Below are 25,138 nucleotides of genomic sequence, written 5' to 3'. Positions count from 1 at the left end.
ATGCTAAGGCATACATAACTTCTTTGTAAATTACACAATCATCACATGAAGTGCTCCACATTCTATAATACATCATTAACACTTTCTAATAATAATCAACATGCTACAATGATTCAATTAGCTTGAAATAAAATATATCACACGCTATACATCAGTGAACTTTTTAGAATTAACCAAATGATCCAAAAAACCAAACATACATTAACCAAAGTGTCTTCTATCATCTACTATGCTTGTCATCAAGGCATTGCCAAAAATATTGAAACAACCTCTACAATAAATCTCATGTTTACTATTTTTCTTCTAGTCTTCACTAAATTGTCTATAACATACCAACTAATCATATAAAGTACATCAATCATAGACATTATCTCTAAAATTGTTCACCAACACAAATATAAGCTCACATATCCAAAACTTCCAACACTATCCATACTAAACTAATCAATGACCTATAACTTACAAAATTTGAGTCTTTCTATAACCTCAAAACCTATATTGACATTCATTTTTTTAAAAATATCATTAATACAACATGTTTTCCAAAAATCTCTCCAAGTTCCAATAATCTCCCCAATCTCAACAATCTCTCCCTTTCACATTGATGGAAACATAAGGATAAAAACTATCGATTTAAAAGTATTCATCAAAAGTACAATTTTTTTGAATATCCTCAATATATATAGCCTTTTAGCTTCTCATATACATACCTTCCTTGATGAAAGGTTTTTCACATGATTCTCTCCTCATTTATCATTGATGGAAAAAGGGTACGATAATAATGTCAAGTATCAAAGACCTATCCCCCTTTGGAAGATCTCTCCCTATCAAGTAGATTTAATAATTCTTATGATCAACCAAATGCTTTGGATAAATCCAATCTATAGCCAAAAACCATGTCAAGTGTCAATAATTTTATTATTATCAAAATCTAATCTAATAAGAGCTCTCTGATAGTTCTTCTCAATGTGACGACTCCCCTTAAGGAGTAGTACCAAACATCACATTTTATTGTATGAATGTACATTGATTACACTAGACTAATGCATTTCTAAATTAATTAGGGCCCATTTGTTTGTCGGCATAGGAATGGAAAATTAGAATAGGAATCGAAATGGGGAATGAGAATGGAAAATAACAATCCCATTCTTGTTTGGTTGGCCTAGTATTTGATTGGGAATATGTCACTCCCTTGTTTGGTTGTACAAAATTGGAATTTGAATATAGTTAAGTTTATATTTTAATATATTTTATTTTTTTTGATATATTATTATATATTATTATATTTGGTTAATTATTTCAATTTATTGTAAAGATTTTTTTTTTCCATTTTATTTTATTCAATGAAATTAATAAGAAATTAATTTATTTCAACATTTTTGAAATGAATAGATATAAATATAAAAATATTATACACAATAATATACTCGTGAAATTAGTCAAATTTGCTCATTGTTTATATACAAAATCATAAAAGATTTAGTCTCCGTGATCATAATAGTTCTTTACAACAATATGGTCATTTCATTACTAAAATTAGAATCACCATTACCAATAATGCGTTTATAAAAACTAGAACTAAATTAAGTCTACATCGAAATCCAATTTCAATTTTCACCATGGAACCAATCTCCCTAGCAACTATCTCCGACACAATATACAACTTGCAATCCTTCCTTTCTTCTTCTCTAGATTTTGATGTGGTTGATGTAGATGAGCCATCTTTGACCCACTCAAAGAAATTGTGGCCATTGTCCCCCCGCATTCCAAAACTAAATTAGGGCTTGCTACAACAATAAAATAATAAGATAAACATATAAGAGATTACTAGCAACCTTTCTTTTATCTGGACAACATAAAAACCTACGCATTGGATTATTCTTTGTATGTGACATCTTCATTGCTATAGATCCAACACCACATCGACACATTGGAAAAGATGTCAAATCCATCTGATTGAAAAGATCATTGTTGAGAGAGACCATTGAAAGAGGAAGATTGTTAAGAAAGACTACATGTTTCAATCATTGTTTTGTCACTGATGTCAAACTTGCTATTTGTTGGTAAGACAATTGCTTATAAGATTCAAGTACCATCACTTAGTTGAATAATGAAGAGGATTTGATCAATAAGAGGTAACAATAACACCTAGAGGAAAGGTTGAGTTATGATTAAGTAATGAAGTACAAGGATCAGTTAAGACAGTGATGACATGATGTGTTGATAATCTACTTAAGGTTACAATGGTTGGTTACACTTAGAAAGTTTAGAAGAACAAGTTACACAAAGTTTGTCTGCCAAACTTGACCGAGTCGATAGAAGGTGCCAAGCAAAGCTAGTGCAAGTTGAGAAAAAAATTAGTTAGAGCTGAGTAAAAGTTCATTCTAGTGTATGTCGAGCGAAATAGTTGATGCTAAGCATCAATAAACTTTAGTAGGTGCCGAGTAATTTCACAGTGGATGCCAAGCAACGCAATATGCACTGAGCATCAAAAGGTTAATAATGTTAAGCTATTGCATTATTTAAAAGATCAAAGATTTGATGAATCTAAGCTAACAAGTTTGTTTTCTTGGATTTTGTGAACCAGGACAAAGATAAGGTTGATGAGCTGGTGGCACAAAATTTGAGGTAAATCATTTTTAGGCAAATTCAAATGGATTCTAGGAGAAGTTTCTAGAAGAGATATAAGATATGAGGTAGATACATTGTATCCTACCTAATCCATCTGAACCCTAAATTGGACGATGGAAAATGAGCAGAAAAATATCTTAATTTCCTATTTATAGGAATGTCTAGTCATGAAGAAAAGGGGTCATGTTTGAGAACCTAAGGGAGATAAGGAGTCAAGGATTTTGCTTCATCAAGAGACCTAAAAGAAGAATCTACAATGACATGCTAAGAAAGAAAGCTTAAGGAGATGAATGCTTGAAGGGTGAACAAGCTATCAGAGCTACAAAGTATGGAAGCCAAGCAGAATTGAGGACTAAACAAAGATCTATAATCTGCAAGAGAAGTTGTAAGTTGTATTAGATCAAAGCTCTACTGTTATTCTCTGACAATTGTATCAGTCTAGGGTAAATCCTTTGGATTAAGGTTGACCTAACAGTTATTTGTAAATCCTTTGACTAGGTGGAATTCCAAGTGAATGGCCCAATGTCCTCTAACAAGGCTCACACCTAATAGGGTGATTAAAATCCTTTAACCGAGTTACATTTAATAGCGTGTATTGTAACCTTTAACAGGGTTGGCCTTTCACGGGCATCACTTCAGAAGAGTGAAAAAGAGTAGCATGTTACTAGTAGTTTTTCCCAAATTGGGTTTCCACGTAAATCATTGTGTCATGTGTGTTGATGAATCTGTTATGTTTCATGCTTTACATTTCTGCAAGTTGATTTGATAGTAACCTACAAGTTTTAGTGATTGCATAATCTTATGGATGCATGCATGAATATGAATGTCACTAAGCTATGAAAAGTTTTATTTATACATCTGAACCTTGGATAACTGATTCACCCCCCTATCAGTTATTCTAAAAGTATTTAGACAAAAAGTGTAAAATATATTTTGATATATGTATTCAATGGACTATGTTGTGACTTCTTAGTCCAATCTTGCTAGTGATGCAAATACCTTGTGACTTACAAATTTTAACACATGACACGTGACTTTCAACTGTATATTGTCATAAATTCTTGAACACTCTATTATATATATATAGCATACCAATGCATGCATTTTATATATCATAAAGCAAAGATAAGATGTGGAGAGATTGAGAATCACAATTTATTGGGATGGTGTTTTTGGTGTTGAAATCACTGACTTATTCCCATATATATATATATATATATATATATAGCATACCAATGCATGCATTTTATATATCATAAAGCAAAGATAAGATGTGGAGAGATTAAGAATCATAATTTATTGGGATGGTGTTTTTGGTGTTGACATCATATATATATATATATATATATATATATATATATATATATATATATATATATAGCATACCAATGCATGCATTTTATATATCATAAAGCAAAGATAAGATGTGGAGAGATTGAGAATCATAATTTATTGGGATGGTGTTTTTGGTGTTGACATCACTGACTTATTCCCAACCATATCAGTTATACAGCTGTTATTGACGACTATTATAGTGTGAACAAATTGTCAAAGGCATTGAGATTGTGGGAGAAAATGATAGCATTCAACACTAACAATGTCGAGGACATAAGAACTGGTACATATACATATATTAAACCATAAGCCATATATATATTCCTCACACAAATACATACAAAAATCACGGTTAGAGTGTTGATGGAAAAAATTATAATCCCAAATACCATAGTGAAGGGGAAATTTAAATGTGTGATTGTGTGTAAATCCACATCTTCAAATGTGTTTGTGCCATTCTAAATCCTAGAAATCAATTTGACTAGAAGAGTGTGAAAAAGAGGGTTGGTTCTGAATGATGATGCAAGTTATCCCAATACTTTTCCAATATAGGCTCCTATAAATAAAGAGGTCAAAAGGAATGACACTTAAAACACCCACCCAGGCTTTATATTACGTAGTCTACTAGTCTGGAAGCACTGCCTTTGAACATGGAGCAACCATCTAAGATAACATGGAAGCAATTATTTTTAGCCTCTACATAAATACATCAAACACTGGATTGAAGATAAATAGGAAGGGTGAGTAACATCACTAACAAATATTACAATTTCAAATCACACATCTTTAGGTTTCACCCCAACAATCATCTGCTTAATCAAATATGAAGAATTCAAATCCAACTCAAACTAATGCATAGTTAACGTTATCACATTTCTGCAATCCACATAAATGATAGCATTTAGCAGTAAACAACAATGGTGAAGATGCAAGAACTGGTACATAGACATATATTAAACCATAAGAAACATCACTAAAAAATAGTATAATTACAAAACTCATGTCTTTAGGTCTTACCCCAGTAATCATCTGCTCAATTAGATATGAAGAATTCAAATCCAACTCAAACTAATGCATAGTTAACATTATCAGATTTCCACAATCCACATAAATGATAGTATTCAATGCTAAACAACAATGGTAAAGATGCAAGAACTGGTATAAAGATGTATATTAAACCATAAGCAACATTACTAATAAATAATATAATTACAAAGAACACGTCTTCAGGTCTCACCCCAGCAATCATCTGCTCAATCAAATATAAAAATTCAAATCTAGCTCAAACTAATGCATAGTTAACATTATCAGATTTCCACAATCCACATAAATGATAGCATTCAATACTAAACAACAATGGTGAAGATGCAAGAACTGGTACAAAGACATTTTTTTAAAAACAAGAGCCATATATATATATTCCTAACATAAAAATCAAAGTTAGATAAGAGTGTATACCCTAGTTGCTGCCCTCTTTCCTTCATGTAAACAGATAATTCTAGATGTCTTACTCCCATAGATAGATGTGTAAGATGAAAAAAGTTGCAAGGTATGCCTAAAATTGCCATGTTGAAAATATTTGATAGACTCAAGCAATCAAATGCAAATAAAATTGTACTTTATAGATATAATTGGAAGAAATCAATACGTTAAAAATAGTAGCAATAGATGAAAATCTGATCATCCACAAAATAGAAGCAACAAATGAAAATTTGACCATGCACAAAATAGTGGCAACATATGAAAATCTAGTCATGCAAACAAGTTATAATTGGAAACATTTGATAGACTAAAGCAATCCAATCACATTGAAAACATTTGATAGACTAAAGCAATCAAATGCAAATAAAATTATACTTCATAGATATAATTGGAAAAAAATCAATACATTACAAATAGTAGCAGCAGATGAAAATATGATCATGCACAAAATAGTAGCTGCAAGTGAGAATTTGATCGTGTAAATAAGTTATAATTGGAAGAAACTAATACATAAAACATAGTAGTAGCAAATGAAAATCTGATCATGCACAGAATAGTTGAAGCTTCCACAAATGCAAAAGTGTGATAAAGTCAAAATGGAAACACAAACTAAACATAGAATGTCATGTTGGAAAATCACTACAATCCTCCAAATTTATTAGACTTACTCTTCTTTCTCCTCTGGAATCATCTCTAAGAACCCCTAAGGTTTTATAGGTTCTAAAGTAAAAGTGTCATAAACCATAATCATAGTTTGTCGACTAAGTCCAAGTATGGCCTTGAGGGCTGCAAATGCAACTGATATATCTTGCTTCATTTCTCCTTTATCAACTTTTACTAGTTGAGACTCCCTTTTGCCTTCCCATATATCTTGTATGCTTTCACATATCACATCTAAAGAAGAATCCATGCTTGCCTTCCTCTTCTTGGGCCTACTCGATGATGGTGTGGAAGCATTTTGTCTAATAGATGTATTAGAATCATTCATCCCAAGGAACCCTTCATCAAATTTGGGAGTGCCATCCATAAGCATAGTGAAGCCTCCGTCATCATCAAGATCAACTGCCTCATCAAAAAGGTTCCCATCTTCATTCTCTTGGGCTGTTGTAGTTGTAGTTCCATCAAAAATGTCATTCCCAACAATGATTGCTAAGTCATTGTAATAGAGGAATGGTTGCCTCTTGTACACCCTATCATTCTTGAAATCCTTTAGCTACATGAAGGCAAAATTAAGGTATTAGATATTTATCTTTCATTAGTATTAATTAAGAGATATTTAACTTAACTTACAAACATTGTGTAGCATACATTACCTTTAACAACTCTTCCCATACAACATCATCAACGTCCACATACTAAGTAGTCTCGTTCGATGCAAAGCTGCTCATATTTTTCAAGTCCTTCATCATTCAATAAGCTTGCTTCCATGTTTTCAATTTATTCATGAAGTTGTCTCTTACAAGATTCATTTTCATATCCAAATTGAACCTCCTTTCAATGTTGGTCCAAGCTTCTTTCCGAAACCCCCCCTTCTCCTTTTCTTCCTAATGTGACTTGCTCAAGGAGTATATTGAGAAATTTTCACTTTGTATCTTGAGTCCAAACAACTTTCACATTTCTAGGTGAGAAAGCAACAACAGTGACATGGACCCCCTCATCAATGCTCATCAAGAGATTGATGAATGACATTTTCAGCAATTGTTAGTTAGAAAGCAATATTTTAGATGCATAAAATAAGATGAAAATTTATGACAGAATATTGGAGTATTAGACTATGTTATTTGAAGACCAAAATTATCAAAACAATGAAGAGGTAGAGCTGGGATATAAAACCAAAGACTTTTTTTGGGGTGATGGAATTCTCATTGATATATAGAAGAGGATTGTTTATAATAATAATAATAATATAGAAAATTATACAATAATACAACATAATATTGACGTTTGTATGGTTAACATATATCAAAGAATAATATAGAATAATACTGACATCTGTATGAGTAACATTCATAAAAGAATAATACAGACATCCCCTTCAAACAAACATCAAATTTCCATATATAGATGAAAAAATATTGTTCTAGAATTGAAATATAGCAAAATTTATTGAGAAGACAACACAACACACTTACATCCCCTTCAAACATACATCAATTTTCCATAATACAGATAACAAACTACTCATATCAAATCTTCATATAAATATTTCTCAAACATAAGAAATGTCAAGGTAATTAAAGTAGATCCATAGTGTATGTCACAGTAAATTTTCCTACCTCTATTTAAATGCAAATAAATGTTCATATTTTGTGGTACAATTAAGTGTGAGAATTGTAGTCTTCCCACATCCTTTGAGCTATTTCATCTCAAAATTTTGTCTAGTCATCTCTATCTCGTTGATTCTTGGCACATTTATCGAAGTACAACCATCATCATCTTCTAATTCCACTTCGGATGGAACACCGTCCTCCATCATAATAAAATTGTGTAGTATGGTGCATGCTAATACAATCTTTGTTTGGGTCATGATATTATAGGATGTCGCATGCTTCACGATAGAAATTCGTTGCTTCAAAATATAAAATGTACACTCTATTACATTCCTAAGAGAGGAGTGCTAGTGGTTAAATAACTCTTGAGGACTGTTGATTGGGTTCGCTGTACAAAACTCTTTTAGGTGGTAACGAGTACAACAATATTGAGCAAGAAACCCAGGTACATTTGGGTATCCAACATCAACTAAATAAAATTTTCCTTGCGCAAATAGAAAAAATGTCATACTCAAAATATATCATAGAAGTCTAGATATCATACAATCATATAAAATATAAATTAATATACTAGGAGGAACCATGAGTGGATCTGCTCTAGAGAGAGCTGAAGCAAGCACTTGACTATTTGCAATAGACCCTTCCCAACCAAAAAGAATGTATTGAAACTTATAGTCAAATGAACAAACACCTACAACATAATGTGACAAGTTGTCTTTTCTATCATGATATTCTGCTTGGTTTTCCACTTCAATAGTAATTGGCACATGGGTTCCATCAAGTGCACCAATACAATCCTATAAAAATAAATATTATTATCAAATACATATTAATATTATTGATTCTATAGCAAAGAAGTACATGTCATTATGATGTTTACCTTGAAGAAAGGATCAAAACAGTCCTTCCTAGCGATTGCTAGAGGAGTGGTTGGAGTAGCGGGTAAAAGATAATCTTTATGTAATGCTGAGATAGCCTTCAAGACCTTGTAGAAGTATCAACTCACTATCTCTGCCAAATGACCAAAGTTATGGCCAATCTTACAATTCCTTAAATTGTGGTCAAATGTATGCAAGAACATCACAAGTTGTTCTTCTAATGTTATGTTTATCGTATCTTGAATGCTCCCTTTTTCTCTTAGAATTTCGGCCAAGCGAAAGAAGACTACTCTAGTCATGTGTATTTGGTCATGGAAATCTATGTGATTAGAATGGACAATACACTTATAAAAAGGACATCCAACTATTCTTCACTTACGCCCTTGTCTTCTACCTTCTTCGTAAGATGCTACTATGTATACAGCAAGGGTGGCAAGCAAAACAACAAGCAATCACACAACCTTTAACTTCCTAACAATGACTCCTTGAACTTCAACATCATCAACATGATCCATAAAATACCTAGAACCATAGTATGGACTACATATTTCAGAAATATACAACACAAACAAAGAAAGATTATGACAATAAGAAAGCATAACTTCTCCCAACATCCAACATCCACTATAACCTATTTTCCCATGGACACCACAAATAATGATAATATATGAAACAACAATAATATATCAAACAACAATAATATGAACTTTCTACTATAAATGAATCTTTTAATTGGGTTTCCTACAAATTGTAGCTATTGATCAAAGGTGCATGATGAAGTAATGCAAGGTTAGATAGGTTAATATCTATAATGATACCATGGCATGTGGGAGGTACAATACTTGAGAGAATCAAGTTGAAAAGGATAGCCATAATCAAGTTATTGGTGACAACTTTGACTATAGCTTTGCATTTCAAGGTTACAAAGAAAATCTTCAAGGTGAAAGATGATTACATCAAGTTTTGTTCCACTACAACATACAAGATTCAATTAATGAGATTATAGGAATGACATAAGTTGGAGAGACATAGATTGACATGAAGTTGCTCCCTATGGATAAATATATCATACCTATTACCTTCCTATTTGGGCTCCTTTGTTGTTCCTTTGCATGGAGTGCAAACAAAGAGTGCACCGTTAAGCTTGAAAACATAATTCCAATGTTTCACAAACTATTCCATCCTCTAGTAGGCTGCCCATGATTAGCTCTACAAAGTCATTGACTTATACCTCAAGGTAAGGTTTACTACACTTTCTTAAAGTTGATATTATAGTTTTACCTAATGTTCTTTGATGAAGGTAGATAATGATAAACCATTGTAGCAATCATTGTCATGGTCTTCATGTAATTCCTCACTCTAATTAACATCAAATGATAATGTGTGAATGCTAGTGCACCGATGATCAAAGAATTCCATAGGGAACATAGTTGCAATTGTCCTATCCCTTATTATCGCATGGAGACTTATTTCTATATTAATTGGATGTAATATATATATGGTAATCTCATTTAAAACTATATTTTAGCCATTGCCCATTATCCTTGCTGCATATCTATGTTCCATGCTCAAACCCACAGAGTCGAAAATCCAGTGCAAATCTAGTAATTGCCTTGGAATGAGATAAACTAGATCCTATCCCCAGTCTCATCAATTCATTTTTCCAATTCCAAAGCAATCAGGGAACTGCCATTACCTATTTCAAATTTCTATGTCATTTCAATTTAACATGCATTTTTGGGTCACAGAGTTAAGCACCTTTATTCATTCATTTATATTTCCTAAAATTGCTACAACAAATTATTAGATCAAATGTCCCATCTAGGATTATTAACTAGTTTAGGCCAATTTATGCTTATTTGTATGTAGTACATTTGATTAGGCTAGACTTTGTATTAAGGAAATTATAATTTCACTTACAATGCCACTTCTAAATTTTTTCTAGAAAAATAACTGCAAAATGCATTGATGTTAAGGGCTCAAAAACATGTGAGTTGAAATGATAAACCAAAAGAATCAAATTTATGACTAGGTGCCAAACAACATATCCATGTAGTTATGTCAACCATAGCTGTGAAATACTGTCAACCAAATTGAAAAGCATCCAACAAAATTTTATGAGAATTATCATTTCCAAACAGATGATGACCTACGTATCCTTGTTCTGAATCTGATAACAACCCCCTATATGCCTATTAGATGTACCATTTAGGTTTGGACCTAAATGCTATTACAGATGCTACTGATGAATTACAACATCCACATTAAAAAAATGTAATAGTAAATGTTTCCCTTGTAGGTATGCCAGAAACCACATTACTAAAGACACAAATGTCCATAGTTTTATCTTTTGACATGGATAATACACTTATAAAAAGGACATGCAACTCTTCTTTGCTTACGCCCTTGTCTTCTACCTTCTTTGTAAGATGCTACTATGTATACAACAAGGGTGGCAAGCAAAACAACAAGCAAGCGCATAACCTTTAGCTTCCTAACAATGGCTCCTTGAACTTCAACATCATCAACATGATCTATAAAATACCTAGAACCACAATATGGACTACATATTTAAGAAATATACAACACAAACAAAGAAAGATTATGAAAATAAGAAAGCATAACTTCTTCTCCCAACATCCAACATCCACTATAACTTATTCTCCCATGGACACCACAAATAATGATAATATATGAAACAACAATAATATGAACTTTCTAATATAAATGAATCTTTTAATTGGGTTTCTTACAAATTGTAGCTACTGATCAGAGGTGCATGATGAATTAACGCAAGGTTAGATAGGTTAATATCTATAATGATACCATGGCATGTGGGAGGTACAATACTTGAGAGAATCAAGTTGAAAAGGATAGCCATAATCAAGTTATTGGTGACAACTTTGATTGTAGCTTTGTATTTCAAGGTTACGAAGAAAATCTTCAAGGTGAAAGATGATTACATCAAGTTTTGTTCCACTACAACATACAAGATTCAATTAATGAGATTATAGGAATGACATAAGTTGGAGAGATAGAGATCGACATGAACTTGCTCCCTATGGATTAAGATATTGTACCTATTACCTTCCTATTTGGCCTCCTTTGTTGTTCCTTTGCATGGAGTGAGACAAAGAGTGCACCTTTAAGCTTGAAAACATAATTCCAATGTTTCACAAACTATGTCATCCTCTTGTAGGCCTTCCCATGATCAGCTCTACAAAGCCATTGACTTATACCTCAAGGTAAGGTTTACTACACTTTCTTAAAGTTGATATTATAGTTTTACCTAATGTTCTTTGATGAAGCTAGATAATGATAAACCATTGTAGCAATCATAGTCATGGTCTCCATGTAATTCTTCACTCTAATTAACATCAAATGATGCCGTTTGAATGCTAGTGCACCAGTGATCAAAGAATTCCATAGGGAACATAGTTGCAATTTTTCTATCCCTTATTATCATATGGAGACTTATTTCTATATTCAATGGATGTAATATATATATATATATATATATATATATATATATATATATATATATATATATATATATATGGTAATCTTATTTAAAACTATATTTTGGCCATTGCCCATTATCCTTGCTGCATATCTATGTTCCATGCTCAAACCCATAGAGTCAAAAATCTAGTGCAAATCTAGTAATTGCCTTGGAATGAGATAAACTGGACCCAATCCCCAATCTCATCAGTCCATGGGTAATCATTATATTTTCCAATTCCAAAGCGATCAAGGAACTGCCATTACCTATTTCAAATTCCTATGTCATTTCAAATATATATATATGGTAATCTCATTTAAAACTATATTTTGGCCATTGCCCATTATCCTTGCTGCATATCTATGTTCCATGCTCAAACCCATAGAGTCAGAAATCTAGTGCAAATCTAGTAATTGCCTTGGAATGAGATAAACTAGACCCAATCCCCAGTCTCGTCAGTCCACGGGTAATCATTATATTTTCCAATTCCAAAGCGATCAAGGAACTGCCATTACCTATTTCAAATTCTTATGTCATTTCAAATTAACAGTATGATTGACAATTTTAGATCAATCAAATAGATTTTCCATGAGCTGGAGGAGGTCAAAGATCAGGTGAAACATTTTGAGGCAATAAGGAAAGGGATGGATGCTAACAGGAGAACGGATTCGGTTGACAGGCTCAGTTTGGTAGAAAAAAGGATACATAACCTAGAGAACTACAATCACAACCTATTGAATCAGATGTTCTCTTTGTTAAGCTCCATTAACAACAACATCATCTCTCTTATGGGTTGGATCAAAGACAAAGAAATGTAGGATGATGAGGAAGGAAAAGACAGGGATGAAGCCAGAACGGAGGATGACTCTGTAAAGGATAACACCATTCCTGATCAGGACTAGGGGAACCAAAGGGCGCAATAGTTGGAAGCGGAGGAGAATCAACTGGCCTTCGAGGCTGCTCAAGTTATGCAAGAGCTAGAGCGAAAGAACGAGGAATAACTCTCGCTTGTTCTTTTGTTTCTCGTTGTCTTTTGGCTTTTTGTTTTAGCTTTAGGCCGTGGTTTTGCTTTTTCTTTTTCCTGGTCTTTTCTCAGAACTCTACTTTTTGGCTAGACTTTATGCTTATTTTCAGCCTTTGAACTTACACTTTTTTGGCTAGGCTTTCACACTTATGATCAGCCTTTTATGTTCTAACTTTTGGGTTTTAGGATCCCTGTAAAACCTGTTTATCTAATCAAAAACATGCACTTTTGGGTCACAGAGTTAAGCACCTCTATTCATTCATTTATATTTCCTAAAATTGCTACAACAAATTATTAGATCAAATGTCCCATCTAGGATTATTAACTAGTTCAGGCCAATTTATGCTTATTTGTATGTAATACATTTGATTAGGCTAGACGCTGTATTGAGGAAATTATAATTTCACTTACAATGCCACATCTAAAATTTTTCTAGAAAAAAAATTGCAAAATGCATTGATGTTAAAGGCTCAAAAACATGTGAGTTGAAATGATAACCCAAAAGAATCAAATTTATGACAGGGTGCCAAACAACATATTCATGTAGTTATGTCAACCATAGATGTGAAATGTTGTCAACTAAATTGAAAAGCATACAACAAATTTTTATGAGAATTATCATTTTCAAACAGATGATGACCTATGTATCCTTGTTCTAAATCTGATAATAACCCACTACATGCCTATCAAATGTACCATTTAGGTTTGGACCTAAATGATATTACAGATGCTACCGATGAATTACAACATCTACATTAAAAAAATGTAATAGTAAATGTTTCCCTTGTAGGTATGCTAGAAACTGTTAGAATTAAACCACGAACAAAAATAACAATTACATGCAAATATAACCAATAACAAAAAATAATAGATCACAGAAAATAACACAAGGCACCAAGATTTAATGTGGTTCACCCAATCCCTGGGCTACATCCACCAAACAACAAGTCCAAGATTTTTATGATCTAGTGATTACAACCTTATTACAATCCGTAATCCCTTACAACTCAATATCGCTGCAAGAACCAATTTTGCATCACACCTTATGAAACAATCCCTAACCCATTTTATACATATATTTTAACCGCTTTAGGGTTATAATTAATAATTACATGTTAGCCCAAAATCTTGAACCCCAAAGAATTTATGAAGTATGTATAGTACTTTCCTGATCAGTCACCACAATCTAACAGAAACCACATTACCGAAGACACAAATGTCCATAGTTTTACCTTTTGACATGGATAATACACTTATAAAAAGGACATGCAATTCTTCTTCGCTTACACCATTGTATTCTACCTTCTTCCTAAGATGCTACTATGTATACAACAAGCAATTACATAACCTTCAACTTCCTAACAATGGCTCCTTGAACTTCAACATTATCATCAGGATCCATAAAATACCTAGTACCACAATATGGACTGCATATTTCAGAAATATACAACACAAACAAAGAAAGATTATGATAGTAAGAAAGCATAACTTCTTCTCCCAACATCCAACATCCACTATAACCTATTCTCCCATGGACACCACAAATAATGATAATATATGAAACAACAATATTATGAACTTTCTACTACAAATGAATCTTTTAATTGGGTTTCTTACAAATTGTAACTACTAATCAGAGGTGCATGATGAAGTAATGCAAGGTTAGAAAAGTTAATATCTATAATGATAACATGGCATGTGGGAGGTACAATACTTGAGAGAATCAAGTTCAAAAGGATAGCCATAATCAAGTTATTGGTGACAACTTTGACTGTAGCTTTGCATTTCAAGGTTACAAAGAAAATCTTCAAGGTGAAAGATGATTACATCGAGTTTTGTTCCACTACAACATACAAGATTCAATTAATGAGATTCTGTGAATGACATAAGTTAGGGAGACAGAGATCAACATGAAGCTACTCCCTATGGATAAATATATCATACCTATTACCTCCCTGTTTGGGCTCCTTCGCTATTCCTTTGCATGGAGTGCAGACAAAGTGTCATGCCCAAAAATACAGGGCAAAAACACACTAACAAATTTATTTATTTTAAGGTGATAAAAGGATTAAATGTAATACATAAGTATTTTCTTAACATATTTTAAACTTAAAATTTCATAGCTAAGTATATATATCAACATGTTCTCTGATTAATCTAAATTAAATGAATGTGATTACCAATCAAAAAAATGTGCAATAAGGTAACACCATCACATCTGATTTCTAAGTAACATTTGCAAAACTGAAAACAAAACTATAAGACTCATTGCAAGAATATTTACTCAATCACTTTTTCTATAAATCTACCTGGTTCAAAGGCTCCGTCGGGAAAGAACCAGTAAGAAAACTCGGCTTCGATGCCATTACAACAAGGTTTTGAAATACAAAATACATAGGATTCCAATCCCAAAATTTACAACAATGTAATTGAATTTCCTTCATGACCCTCATCAAGGGTTCCATATCAATTTTTGCAACACATTTCTAAGAACCATCGAGGGAACAGAATCTGATCAAGTGACAATCAAGCATAACCAAGAGAAAATCAAACATGCATAATCATACAAGGTTTACACAATAGGATTCACAATGAATCAAAACTAGGGAAAGGTGGATTTTTCCAACAGGAGAAGTCAAGCACAACACCAAAATAGATGCCCAATCGAGGCTACAAACTAAGAACTTTCGTTCTTCCATTTTAACATGCCATACTCATACGAGGTTTGTGCTGACAAGTAGGGGCCCATAACACCCTACCCTTTCTCCCTCTTCTCATCCTAAGAAGAGACTCTACACTGTTGGAGTCCAACTAAAATGCCCTTTCCCGAAATTGGCCACTTCTACCCTCTCCAAGGGTGAGTAATGCCAAAACACCCATGCAATAAATCTCAAAAAAAAATCCAACATAAACATGAAAGGAAAACATTCATAATAACATGGTTTTCAAAGCTTCCCAACATACCCACAAACATACAAACATTCAAACAACAACAAGGTAGCATGAGCATGAAACAAACATGAAAATCTGAAGGAGGGAGATGAGAATTCCTACCTTCACAAAGAGGTAATGGCAAATGAACAAGTTTGAGTAGAGCTTCCCTTTCCTTGCCTCAATCTTCAAGAACTCCTCTCTAAATGTAGAGATTGGGTAACCCCTAAACTACTCCAAGAAGGGCCTCTAAAAAGGCCTCAAACTCAACCACCAAAAAGACGATAACTTCTCCCACCCACCTACAAATCTAGAAGCTCCTAACTCAACCCACACTATGGTTAAACACTAAGTGGAGGTGATGTAAGGCAACTCATGGTAACCACTTGCAATTTTCGCACAAAGGTAAAATGAGACTTTTTGAGTGATCTCAAAAGTCAACAAAAGGGGCTTAGGGGTTGGAAAAGACCCCCAACTCATACCCATACCCCTTGGGCATAATCATTTCATGTTTTAAAGCCTTAGATATAGGTTTGGAACCAAACAAAAGCTAGGAAATAATTAGGACCAACTAACAACTCTAAAAAGTAGATTAAGCACTAATTCGGATTAAGGGTGACTAAACTCGATTAAGAACCTAATTAGCAAAAAGACACTAACTGAATTTGACTTAAGTCCAAAGGTTACACAGCTAACCCTAACTAGCACGCTGAAGAACATAAGAAAATTCACGAGTGTCAAGTGACACTATAAGAACACAGTTACAAACATTAACATTTACCGATCACAGAAAGATACATACACACATCTCACAATTAATTTAATTATGAACAACAAGGTTTCCAAGATTAGCACATAGAGATCAGTTCTATTCCTCCGTCGGGTTTCTCGGCTAAAATATCTACACACTCATTGCACACATCAGTAGTCCCGTAAAATCACATGTACATATGTATATATACATATCAGAAATTCACATAAATTTAAACATACTTCAATCAGGGTTTCTTTCATCCTACTTATATCCTTAATCATAAAGATTCCAAAATCAATTTGTTAATCCTACATTTTACTTAATTCATCAACATACATATACATAAAACCTTAAATGACAAATATCAAATATCTAAAAGTAACATCACACACCATGAAATAATCAAATATGTTCAAGCATTAGATAATGTCTCGACATCTCGATTCGTGAGTATGAAAATAACAGTAATGTATCACTATGCTACGATGGATCGAAGCAACTCAAAACATAATGCTTCAATTACTTAACTATTTAATTCATTTCTACTCAGATTTAATCATTAGTAATTACATAATCAATATGACATAAAACTTATTCATTAATTCAGATTAAATACAAAAATAGTCATTGAGGTCACAAAATCAATAACATCATCATTAAGTGAAACACCTTGTATTATTGTTAGTGCAAATTTATTGTTTAAATAGTCGAGACAATGTAGTTTGTTCTTGAATTACTTAATTATTTAAAACATTAATGTATTAGGATCTCAATTCTTATTAGGACATCTAAACCATAAAACATTATTTCATATCCATTCTAATCGCCTACAACAATTTAACAAGGGAATTCATATTTAAAAAGTACATGTGAGGAGGGACCTTACACAAAGAGTGTACCTTTAAGCTTGGAAACATAATTCCAATGTTTCACAAACTGTGCCATCCTCTTGTAGGCCTGCCCATGATCAACTCTACAAAGCCATTGACTTATACCTCAAGGTAAGGTTTACTACACTTTCTTAAAGTTGATATTATAGTTTTACCTAATGTTCTTTGATGAAGCTAGATAATGATAAACCATTGTAGTAATCATGGTCACGGTCTCCATGTCATTCCTCACTCTAATTAACATCAAATGATGCTGTGTGAATGTTAGTGCACTAATGATCAAAGAATTCCATAGGGAACGTAGTTGCAATTGTTCTATCCCTTATTATCATATGTAGACTTATTTCTATATTCAATGGATGTAATATATATATATATATATATATATATATATATATGGTAATCTCATTTAAAACCATATTTTGGCCATTGCCCATTATCCTTGCTGCATATCTATGTTCCATGCTCAAACCCATAGAGTCAAAAATCCAGTGCAAATCTAGTAATTGCCTTGGAATGAGATAAACTAGACCCAATCCCCAATCTCATCAATCCACAGGTAATCATTATATTTTCCATTTCCAAAGCGATCAAGGAACTGCCATTACCTATTTCAAATTCCTATGTCATTTCAAATTAACATGCACTTTTGGGTCACAGAGTTAAGCACCTCTATTCATTCATTTATATTTCCTAAAGTTGCTACAACAAATTATTAGATTAAATGTCCCATCTAGGATTATTAACTAGTTCAGGCCAATTTATGCTTATTTGTATGCAATACATTTGATTAGGCTAGATGCCATATTGAGGAAATTATAATTTCACTTACAATGCCACATCTAAATTTTTTTCTAGAAAAACAACTGCAAAATGCATTGATGTTAAGGGCTCAAAAACATGTGAGTTGAAATGATAACCCAAAAGAATCAAATTTATGACAGGGTACCAAACAACATATTCATGTAGTTATGTCAACCATAGTTGTGAAATTCTGTCGACTAAATTGAAAAGCATCTAACAAAATTTTATGAGAATTATCATTTTCAAACAGATGATGACCTATGTATCCTTGTCTTGAATCTAATAACAACCCCCTACATGCCTATCGGATGTACCGTTTAGGTTTGGACCTAAATGCTAGTACATATGCTACTAATGAATTACAACATCCACATTAAAAATATGTAATAGTAAATGTTTCCCTTGTAGGTATGCCAAAAACCACATTACTAAAGACACAAATGTCCATAGTTTTACTTTTTGACATGGAAAACCAAATTATATTAATTTTCAAATCTACAGGCCATATACGCTACACAAATGTCCATAGTTTTACCTTTTGACATGGAAAAGCAAATTATATTAATTGTCCCTCACTCAAAGGTGAAAGGGCCTAGAAATGGGCTATGGATCCAAGAAATATTGCGAGACCAAGGAAGAATGGTGACATATGTAAGGCAAATGATCATAAAAGCATTTAAAGATTTATATAGTTAGATGAACAAGTGGGAAGCCATGCATAGATATTGGTGCCAGCATAGAGTTTTGAGAAAACCTATAAGAAGCAAGGACTTTGATTTAAGCAATTAAATACAAATGGAGATCTTAGTGTACCAAACCACACTAAAGAGTGCTAAAAGGTCTTAAAAGAATGTGCTTCCATTGTTAGACGATGCACATTTATTAGCCAAAACAACATACCACTAAAACAATAACATAAATTCATTAAAAAAAAAGGCTAAAGACAAACCATCAACCTAAAGTAAACATATTTACAATAATAACAAGTGCCATGTAGTGGCGTGTACTTGCCATTTTAGTGACTAGCATGGTTAGTGAAAAGTAGAACAGTGTGTAATAAGATAGGGAAAAAATAACATTAAATGTATTCATAAACAATATCTTGATATAAGAGAAAGTAGAGGAAGATATAACATATTGTTTTAGTGTAATTTTAAAATGGTTTTACAGGGACCAAAAACCCAATTAGAGTAAGATTGTAATGTTAGTTGGTTTTACAGGGACCAAAAACCCAATGTAAATAGAGTAGTATAAGTTGTGTTTTAAATAGTAGGAAGTGACAATCATAAGATTGTAATTTTAAATTATTTTTCAGTAATTTGCAATATTTCTTGATTTACCTGTGCAAGAATAAGTATTAGAATAAGTGGCGTTCACTAGAACATCTGATATTTTGGAGCATTTTATGCTACACAAATCAAGTTTGGGAGAGTTATAAATCATTGACAACTTGATTTATAGTAAAAGGTCAGCCTGGACTATTGGCCTAGGGCGCATATCAGGGAGCATTTTCCAATTGTAGATGATAAAATGTGCACAACAAATCGTTTTAGCTAAAAAATGCATCAAATCTAAGTTAGTACTAGACTGTGTCTAAGAAAACACCACCACAATGAACAATAATCTAATCTAAACTGTAACCATTTCACCATTGAAAAGAGATTCTAGGATATTTGATCATTGAGAATCAAGTACCATTTCTTTAAATATGGATGATATTATTAGCTTTATTATAAACTCTACAGTTGAGAATTTAGAGACATGTGATTATTCATATACAAGTGGGTATGTATATGAAGGCAAACATCTTTATGAAGATAAAGTTTCATGGGGCTGCTCAGAGTCTACTGAGTGTCAGATAGACATGGAATGTTGTGGAAGTATAAGCACTTGTAGGGATTTTGTAGTAGAGAATCATCTTTCTAACTCAAGCCCTTACAAGGAAGTGGAAGTGTCATTGCGTAGCAAGAACTTTTCTTCAGGTGAACTAAAATTGGAACAACCCATCAGCTGTAGCACAAGCTCTTCTCAGGATCATCTCAGTATGTTTCTCCCTCCAAAAGAGGAGAATCGTCTAGGAATGAAACATACTGGCTCTTTCAACCATATCCAAAAGAAGAGAAAATCAGAAGATAATCTTTATGATTCTTGTCTATGGAAAGAAGAAAGAGCTTCAATGAGTAGGTCAAACATTTCTCAGCATCAACTATATATGGAAGACACCAGCAAGATTAGGTCTCCTGAATCTAGTACTCTGAAGAAGATAGTGACAGATGATTATGGAAATAAGAGAAAATATCAGAAGTTGGAAGGAGGAGAAAGTTCTGATAAAAGGCTTGATTGGTCCCCCATCAGGACCAATCATAAAATTTACAGGTGAGCATCTCCCTACATCAGCCACCTCTCTCAATTTGCCTACCCTGCCAAACTGGAACAGCTTAAGTTTTAAAAATTATAGAAAACTATTAGGTTTCCTCTATGGAATCTAATCAATAGATCAGTAAAATTGTGAGTCATTTTGAACTCTTCTCTTTTGTATATAAATTCTAATGACAACCTTGCCAATTTCACAAAATTTGAATATTTTTATCAGTTATTTGGGTAAAGGATGGGAAAATCTCCATCCCTTAGATTTTTCCCTTTTCTCTGTAAACACGAATTTATTTATTTATTTTGATAGAATTCTATGATATAACCTCTGTTACTTTTGTAATTTCTTCAAGCTTGTACATCTATATCATGAGCCATTCTTTAAATTAAATATCATAGTTAAAGTAGCTGGAAATTATACAAATGTGTCAATCATTTGCAATCAACTGGAGGACTGATGATTTTAATAATCAAAACTAATTATAGAAATTAAAGAAATTTATAATAATACTTAGTTCTAAAAGTGATTGCAGGTAAATGATGTACTAATATCCTGATTATTGCAAAGTGAAAGAAATGTCTCCAAAGTAAAAACACATAAAACTCCACAAGGTTCAACAAGAAAAACATAAAGAAAATCCAAATCCTTGAGGAGCTTAGTAGCACCCAAGGACTGGTAAATATCGTGGCAAAACAAAACATTGATAAAAGACTAGAACCCTATTTATTAAACTTGAGAGGGAAAATTGGAGGCAAAAGGGTCTAGTCTTTTCTTCTTAGATGATTTCTTCTATGTTATTTTTATACATTAGATAAAAGATCTCATACAGCTAAATACTTACACATTCAATGTGTTTTGCAAAGATATAATCAAAGTTCAAAAAGAAGTCTTTTAATGAAATTTTTGAAGTTTTCAAATCTAGAGAAACACAACTCTTGATAGCAATCTAAGTGCCTATAACCCTGTGATCACCTAGTAATGTGCATGTTCAGAATTAGCTGGAAAGCTTAGAGTTGACAAATATTATTATATGCACAGCTCTGATTCTATTACTGTTATATATGTATTCTTGGGCTTTGTTGTGGATATGGTGGATATCGTGGATCAAATAGTGAAGGAAAAAAATGGGTACCGAGGCTGGTGGAATTTTAATGGCTCTTTTAAGTAAAAGAAGTGACAATCATATTAACCTTAAAACTGAAATCAGAGTAGAAGTTGTAAGTAGTTTGATTTTTTTAATAGTTTCAAACACTAGAAATGGAGAAATGATACAGACATGCAAATAGGGAATGCAAGAGGAGACTTTAAAAATAAGAACCTAGTCCAAATCTGTTGATGCTTGCCTTTCCAAATTGTTTTTGAAGAACTCAATGTCCTCTTCAATTCACTTCTTGAAAACTTTTTTGATCTCAAGCTATCCTTTACTTGCTGAGGCATAACCGTATGTTTTATCCTTCTTCTTGGATGTATAACTAACCCAATCTTTATCCATTGAAACTAATTCTTTCATGAAAATGAAATGAACTTTTTTTAGTGTAAATTTTATTAACTAACTATAAGGTTATCCTTTCTTACATTAGTTATTAAAAAGCGAACTATACCATGAACCCTAAAAATTGTGGAAAACATAAAACTATCTTCTAACCAAAATTTGTTATTGTAATGGTAAAGTTAAGATGATGTGGGCAAATCATAACCATATAGAAATTATTTGTAGTAAAGTTAACATGACGTGGGTATCATGTAGATGCTACTAATATTTAATTGTAGATTTAGAATTGCATTTTTCAATTTGTTATCGCAACTTTTACAAGTATGGAGAAGTTGGCAAAAGATCCAAACTATGCGGGCGCTTCTCCAGACCATCGCTGCCCACCACCAGATCCAAACAATGTTGTCTTCTCAGGACATGAGAACTGATCAGCCACTTAATGTTGTCTTCTATTTCTTCTCTTCCAATCCCTATAACATTCAGCTTATACATGGTCACGCCACACAAATAAAATCTAGTCTTCATGATTTTATATCTTCCCTTTTACGTACTCAAACATTTCATTACATTCATTTTTATTGTAGAGTTGCATCATTAGAAAATAAAACTGCAGCTACCTGTTTGTGTGGGTTATCTTCTGATTCCCGGTGTGCTAGAATTGATTTATGAAGAAGTTTGAAATATATATGAATTACTATTTCATTTGAGTACCTTGAAGAATATAAATTACTGTTGGAAAATAGGTTATTGGAATTAGAATTTATTTTGAAATTTTAATTTTTAGGTGAAATATTAATATTGTGATTTTGAGGTAAATTAGACTTCTTTGAATTTTTAAACAAAAATCTAATTTACTGATTTTAGTATATGCAAATGCCAAATCCAGCAGCCAAAAAGATCCTTATGAGACTTGTTTGTTTTGGAAAATTGTATTTGAATTTTGTAAGTCAATATCTGTTACTAAAAAAATGGAAATGATATAGATTTTTATATATATTAAAATTGAAGCAGGAATTGAAATTGAAGATACCAGTTTATTCAGATGCATTTTTTTAAAATATCATTTTTTTGGAATATTTATCTCTTCTGAATACCCAAAATTCCTAAAATTCTTTCTTACTATCCCATTATTGTTGTGTAATGAATCCATCTTCATTCTCTTTTGGCAATGGAGTAGCTCTTTCTCTGCAATCTCATAGAGGGTTTTACAAGGTTCCCTATTGACTACAAATAAGAGGACATCTTAAACAATAGTCTGTTGTCAAAGGAAACATTATTTCAGCTTTTTGTGCAAATAAAAATGTAAAAAAAATTCAAGGCATTGTAGAATACACTGATGAATATCATACACTACCAAATGATTTTTAGATTAAGAATATTAAATAGTTAATATTTTTTTTTTTTCCAAAAAAATAAAATCTTTGATGAATAGACATTTTTTATTAATTAAATATTAAAGATATATATAGAAAAAAGAAAATCCAACATTATTATGATTTAAATGTAGAAACTATTATTTTTGCTGGTCAAATGTCATAGGTAGAATTAGAGTAAGGGTTTGAAACATTACAACAACTATGGATGAAACATTTAGTAGACTACATTTTTAGGGAAAAAAATGTTCCTCATTTCCTTTGTTTTCATTTGGTAGTGAGTTGCATTTTTAGTGCGACATCATTATTTTTCCATTCTTATGCATTTCTATAATATCTATGGACATCACTTATTTTCTGCAGCGTAAGACACAAATTAAGGGTATTAGAATTTTATGTGTACTGGTGGTCTTTTTTGTACTTGTTTAAACTTATATTTCATAAGATCAAATTAATCTACAAGACTTGGGAATTCAAAATACTGTTTCCCAACTAAAGTGCTACTTACATTGATATAGCTGCTACATTTAGAGATAAGATTCTTCACCAACAACAATTGGCTTTAAATAAAAGTTACTATTTGCATTTGATTCATAAAGTAATGAATCCAGAGGTAGAGTGACGATTTTGGTTGTCACAATTGTAAAATAAAATAATCTTACCTTGGTATGTGATGTGGAATCTATGTTTATAAGGTAGTCATGTTTCAATTTGCATGTATTTTGACCGTTGTCACTAATTGAATGAATTATTGAATTAAATTTAATTAGAGATTATAAAAATTTAGATTCTATTAAATTATCTCTTTAATCAATGTAATCTTATACTTACTTTTTTATTGTAGGTCATTATATTTATTGGGGTGGTTATTATATTTATAATTCTTACCTCTTGTCTGCTTAGAAAAAAGGAACAGAGATGCAATGAAAATCCCAACATTTTGAGTGCAACATATGAAAGAGAGCATAACCATTTGGTCAGTCTAGTTGCAAATGCCACCATGAACACTACAGTTGGCCATCTGTTCCTTTTGTAGAGTAGTGTTCAAGGCTAAGTGACAGGAAAGAGATGTCATTTGTTGATTCTATTGCAACCCATCTATTGAATTGGTTCTTATCTATCCATCGGTATGATCGTATCATTAAACCTAATTCTAACTCACATAAAACTATCTTCTAACAAAATTTTGTTAAATAATAAATACGTATAATGCTAAAATGAAGGATTTATCTGGATCAAATAGTTTGCAAGGTTTAGCTTCATACATATATTGACTATGATGTTTCTATCATAAATGTTAAATAATAAATACGTATAATGCTAAAATGGAGGATTTATCTGGATCAAATAGTTTACAAGGTTTAGCTTCATATATATATTGACTATGATGTTTCTATCGTA

General features: G+C 32.3%; 1 protein-coding gene across 6 annotated transcripts in view; it reads right to left on the bottom strand.

Moving 5' to 3' along the window:
- Window positions 1–4,919: 4,919 nt before the first annotated feature.
- LOC149531928 (protein phosphatase inhibitor 2-like) overlaps window positions 4,920–25,138 on the bottom strand; it is a 150,158-nt gene continuing 129,939 nt past the window's right edge. For 2 of the 6 annotated variants that reach the window (XM_089808997.1, XM_089808996.1), the window contains exon 4: window positions 4,920–5,215. In XM_089808997.1, the coding sequence (XP_089665123.1) occupies window positions 5,193–5,215 (23 nt within the window). In that variant the 3' untranslated portion in view covers window positions 4,920–5,192. Of the gene's footprint in view, window positions 5,216–13,970; window positions 14,532–19,619; window positions 19,842–22,554; window positions 22,835–25,138 lie in introns of those variants that run through there. The other 4 variants (XM_089808993.1, XM_089808992.1, XM_089808994.1 and 1 more) reach the window with 3 other exon arrangements.

Source organism: Cupressus sempervirens, chromosome 11, assembly GCF_028749045.1.
Source record: "Cupressus sempervirens isolate cs-2001-9-10 chromosome 11, ASM2874904v1, whole genome shotgun sequence".
In the NCBI taxonomy this organism is placed as follows: domain Eukaryota; kingdom Viridiplantae; phylum Streptophyta; class Pinopsida; order Cupressales; family Cupressaceae; genus Cupressus; species Cupressus sempervirens.
This window is presented reverse-complemented; position numbering and strand designations above follow the sequence as displayed.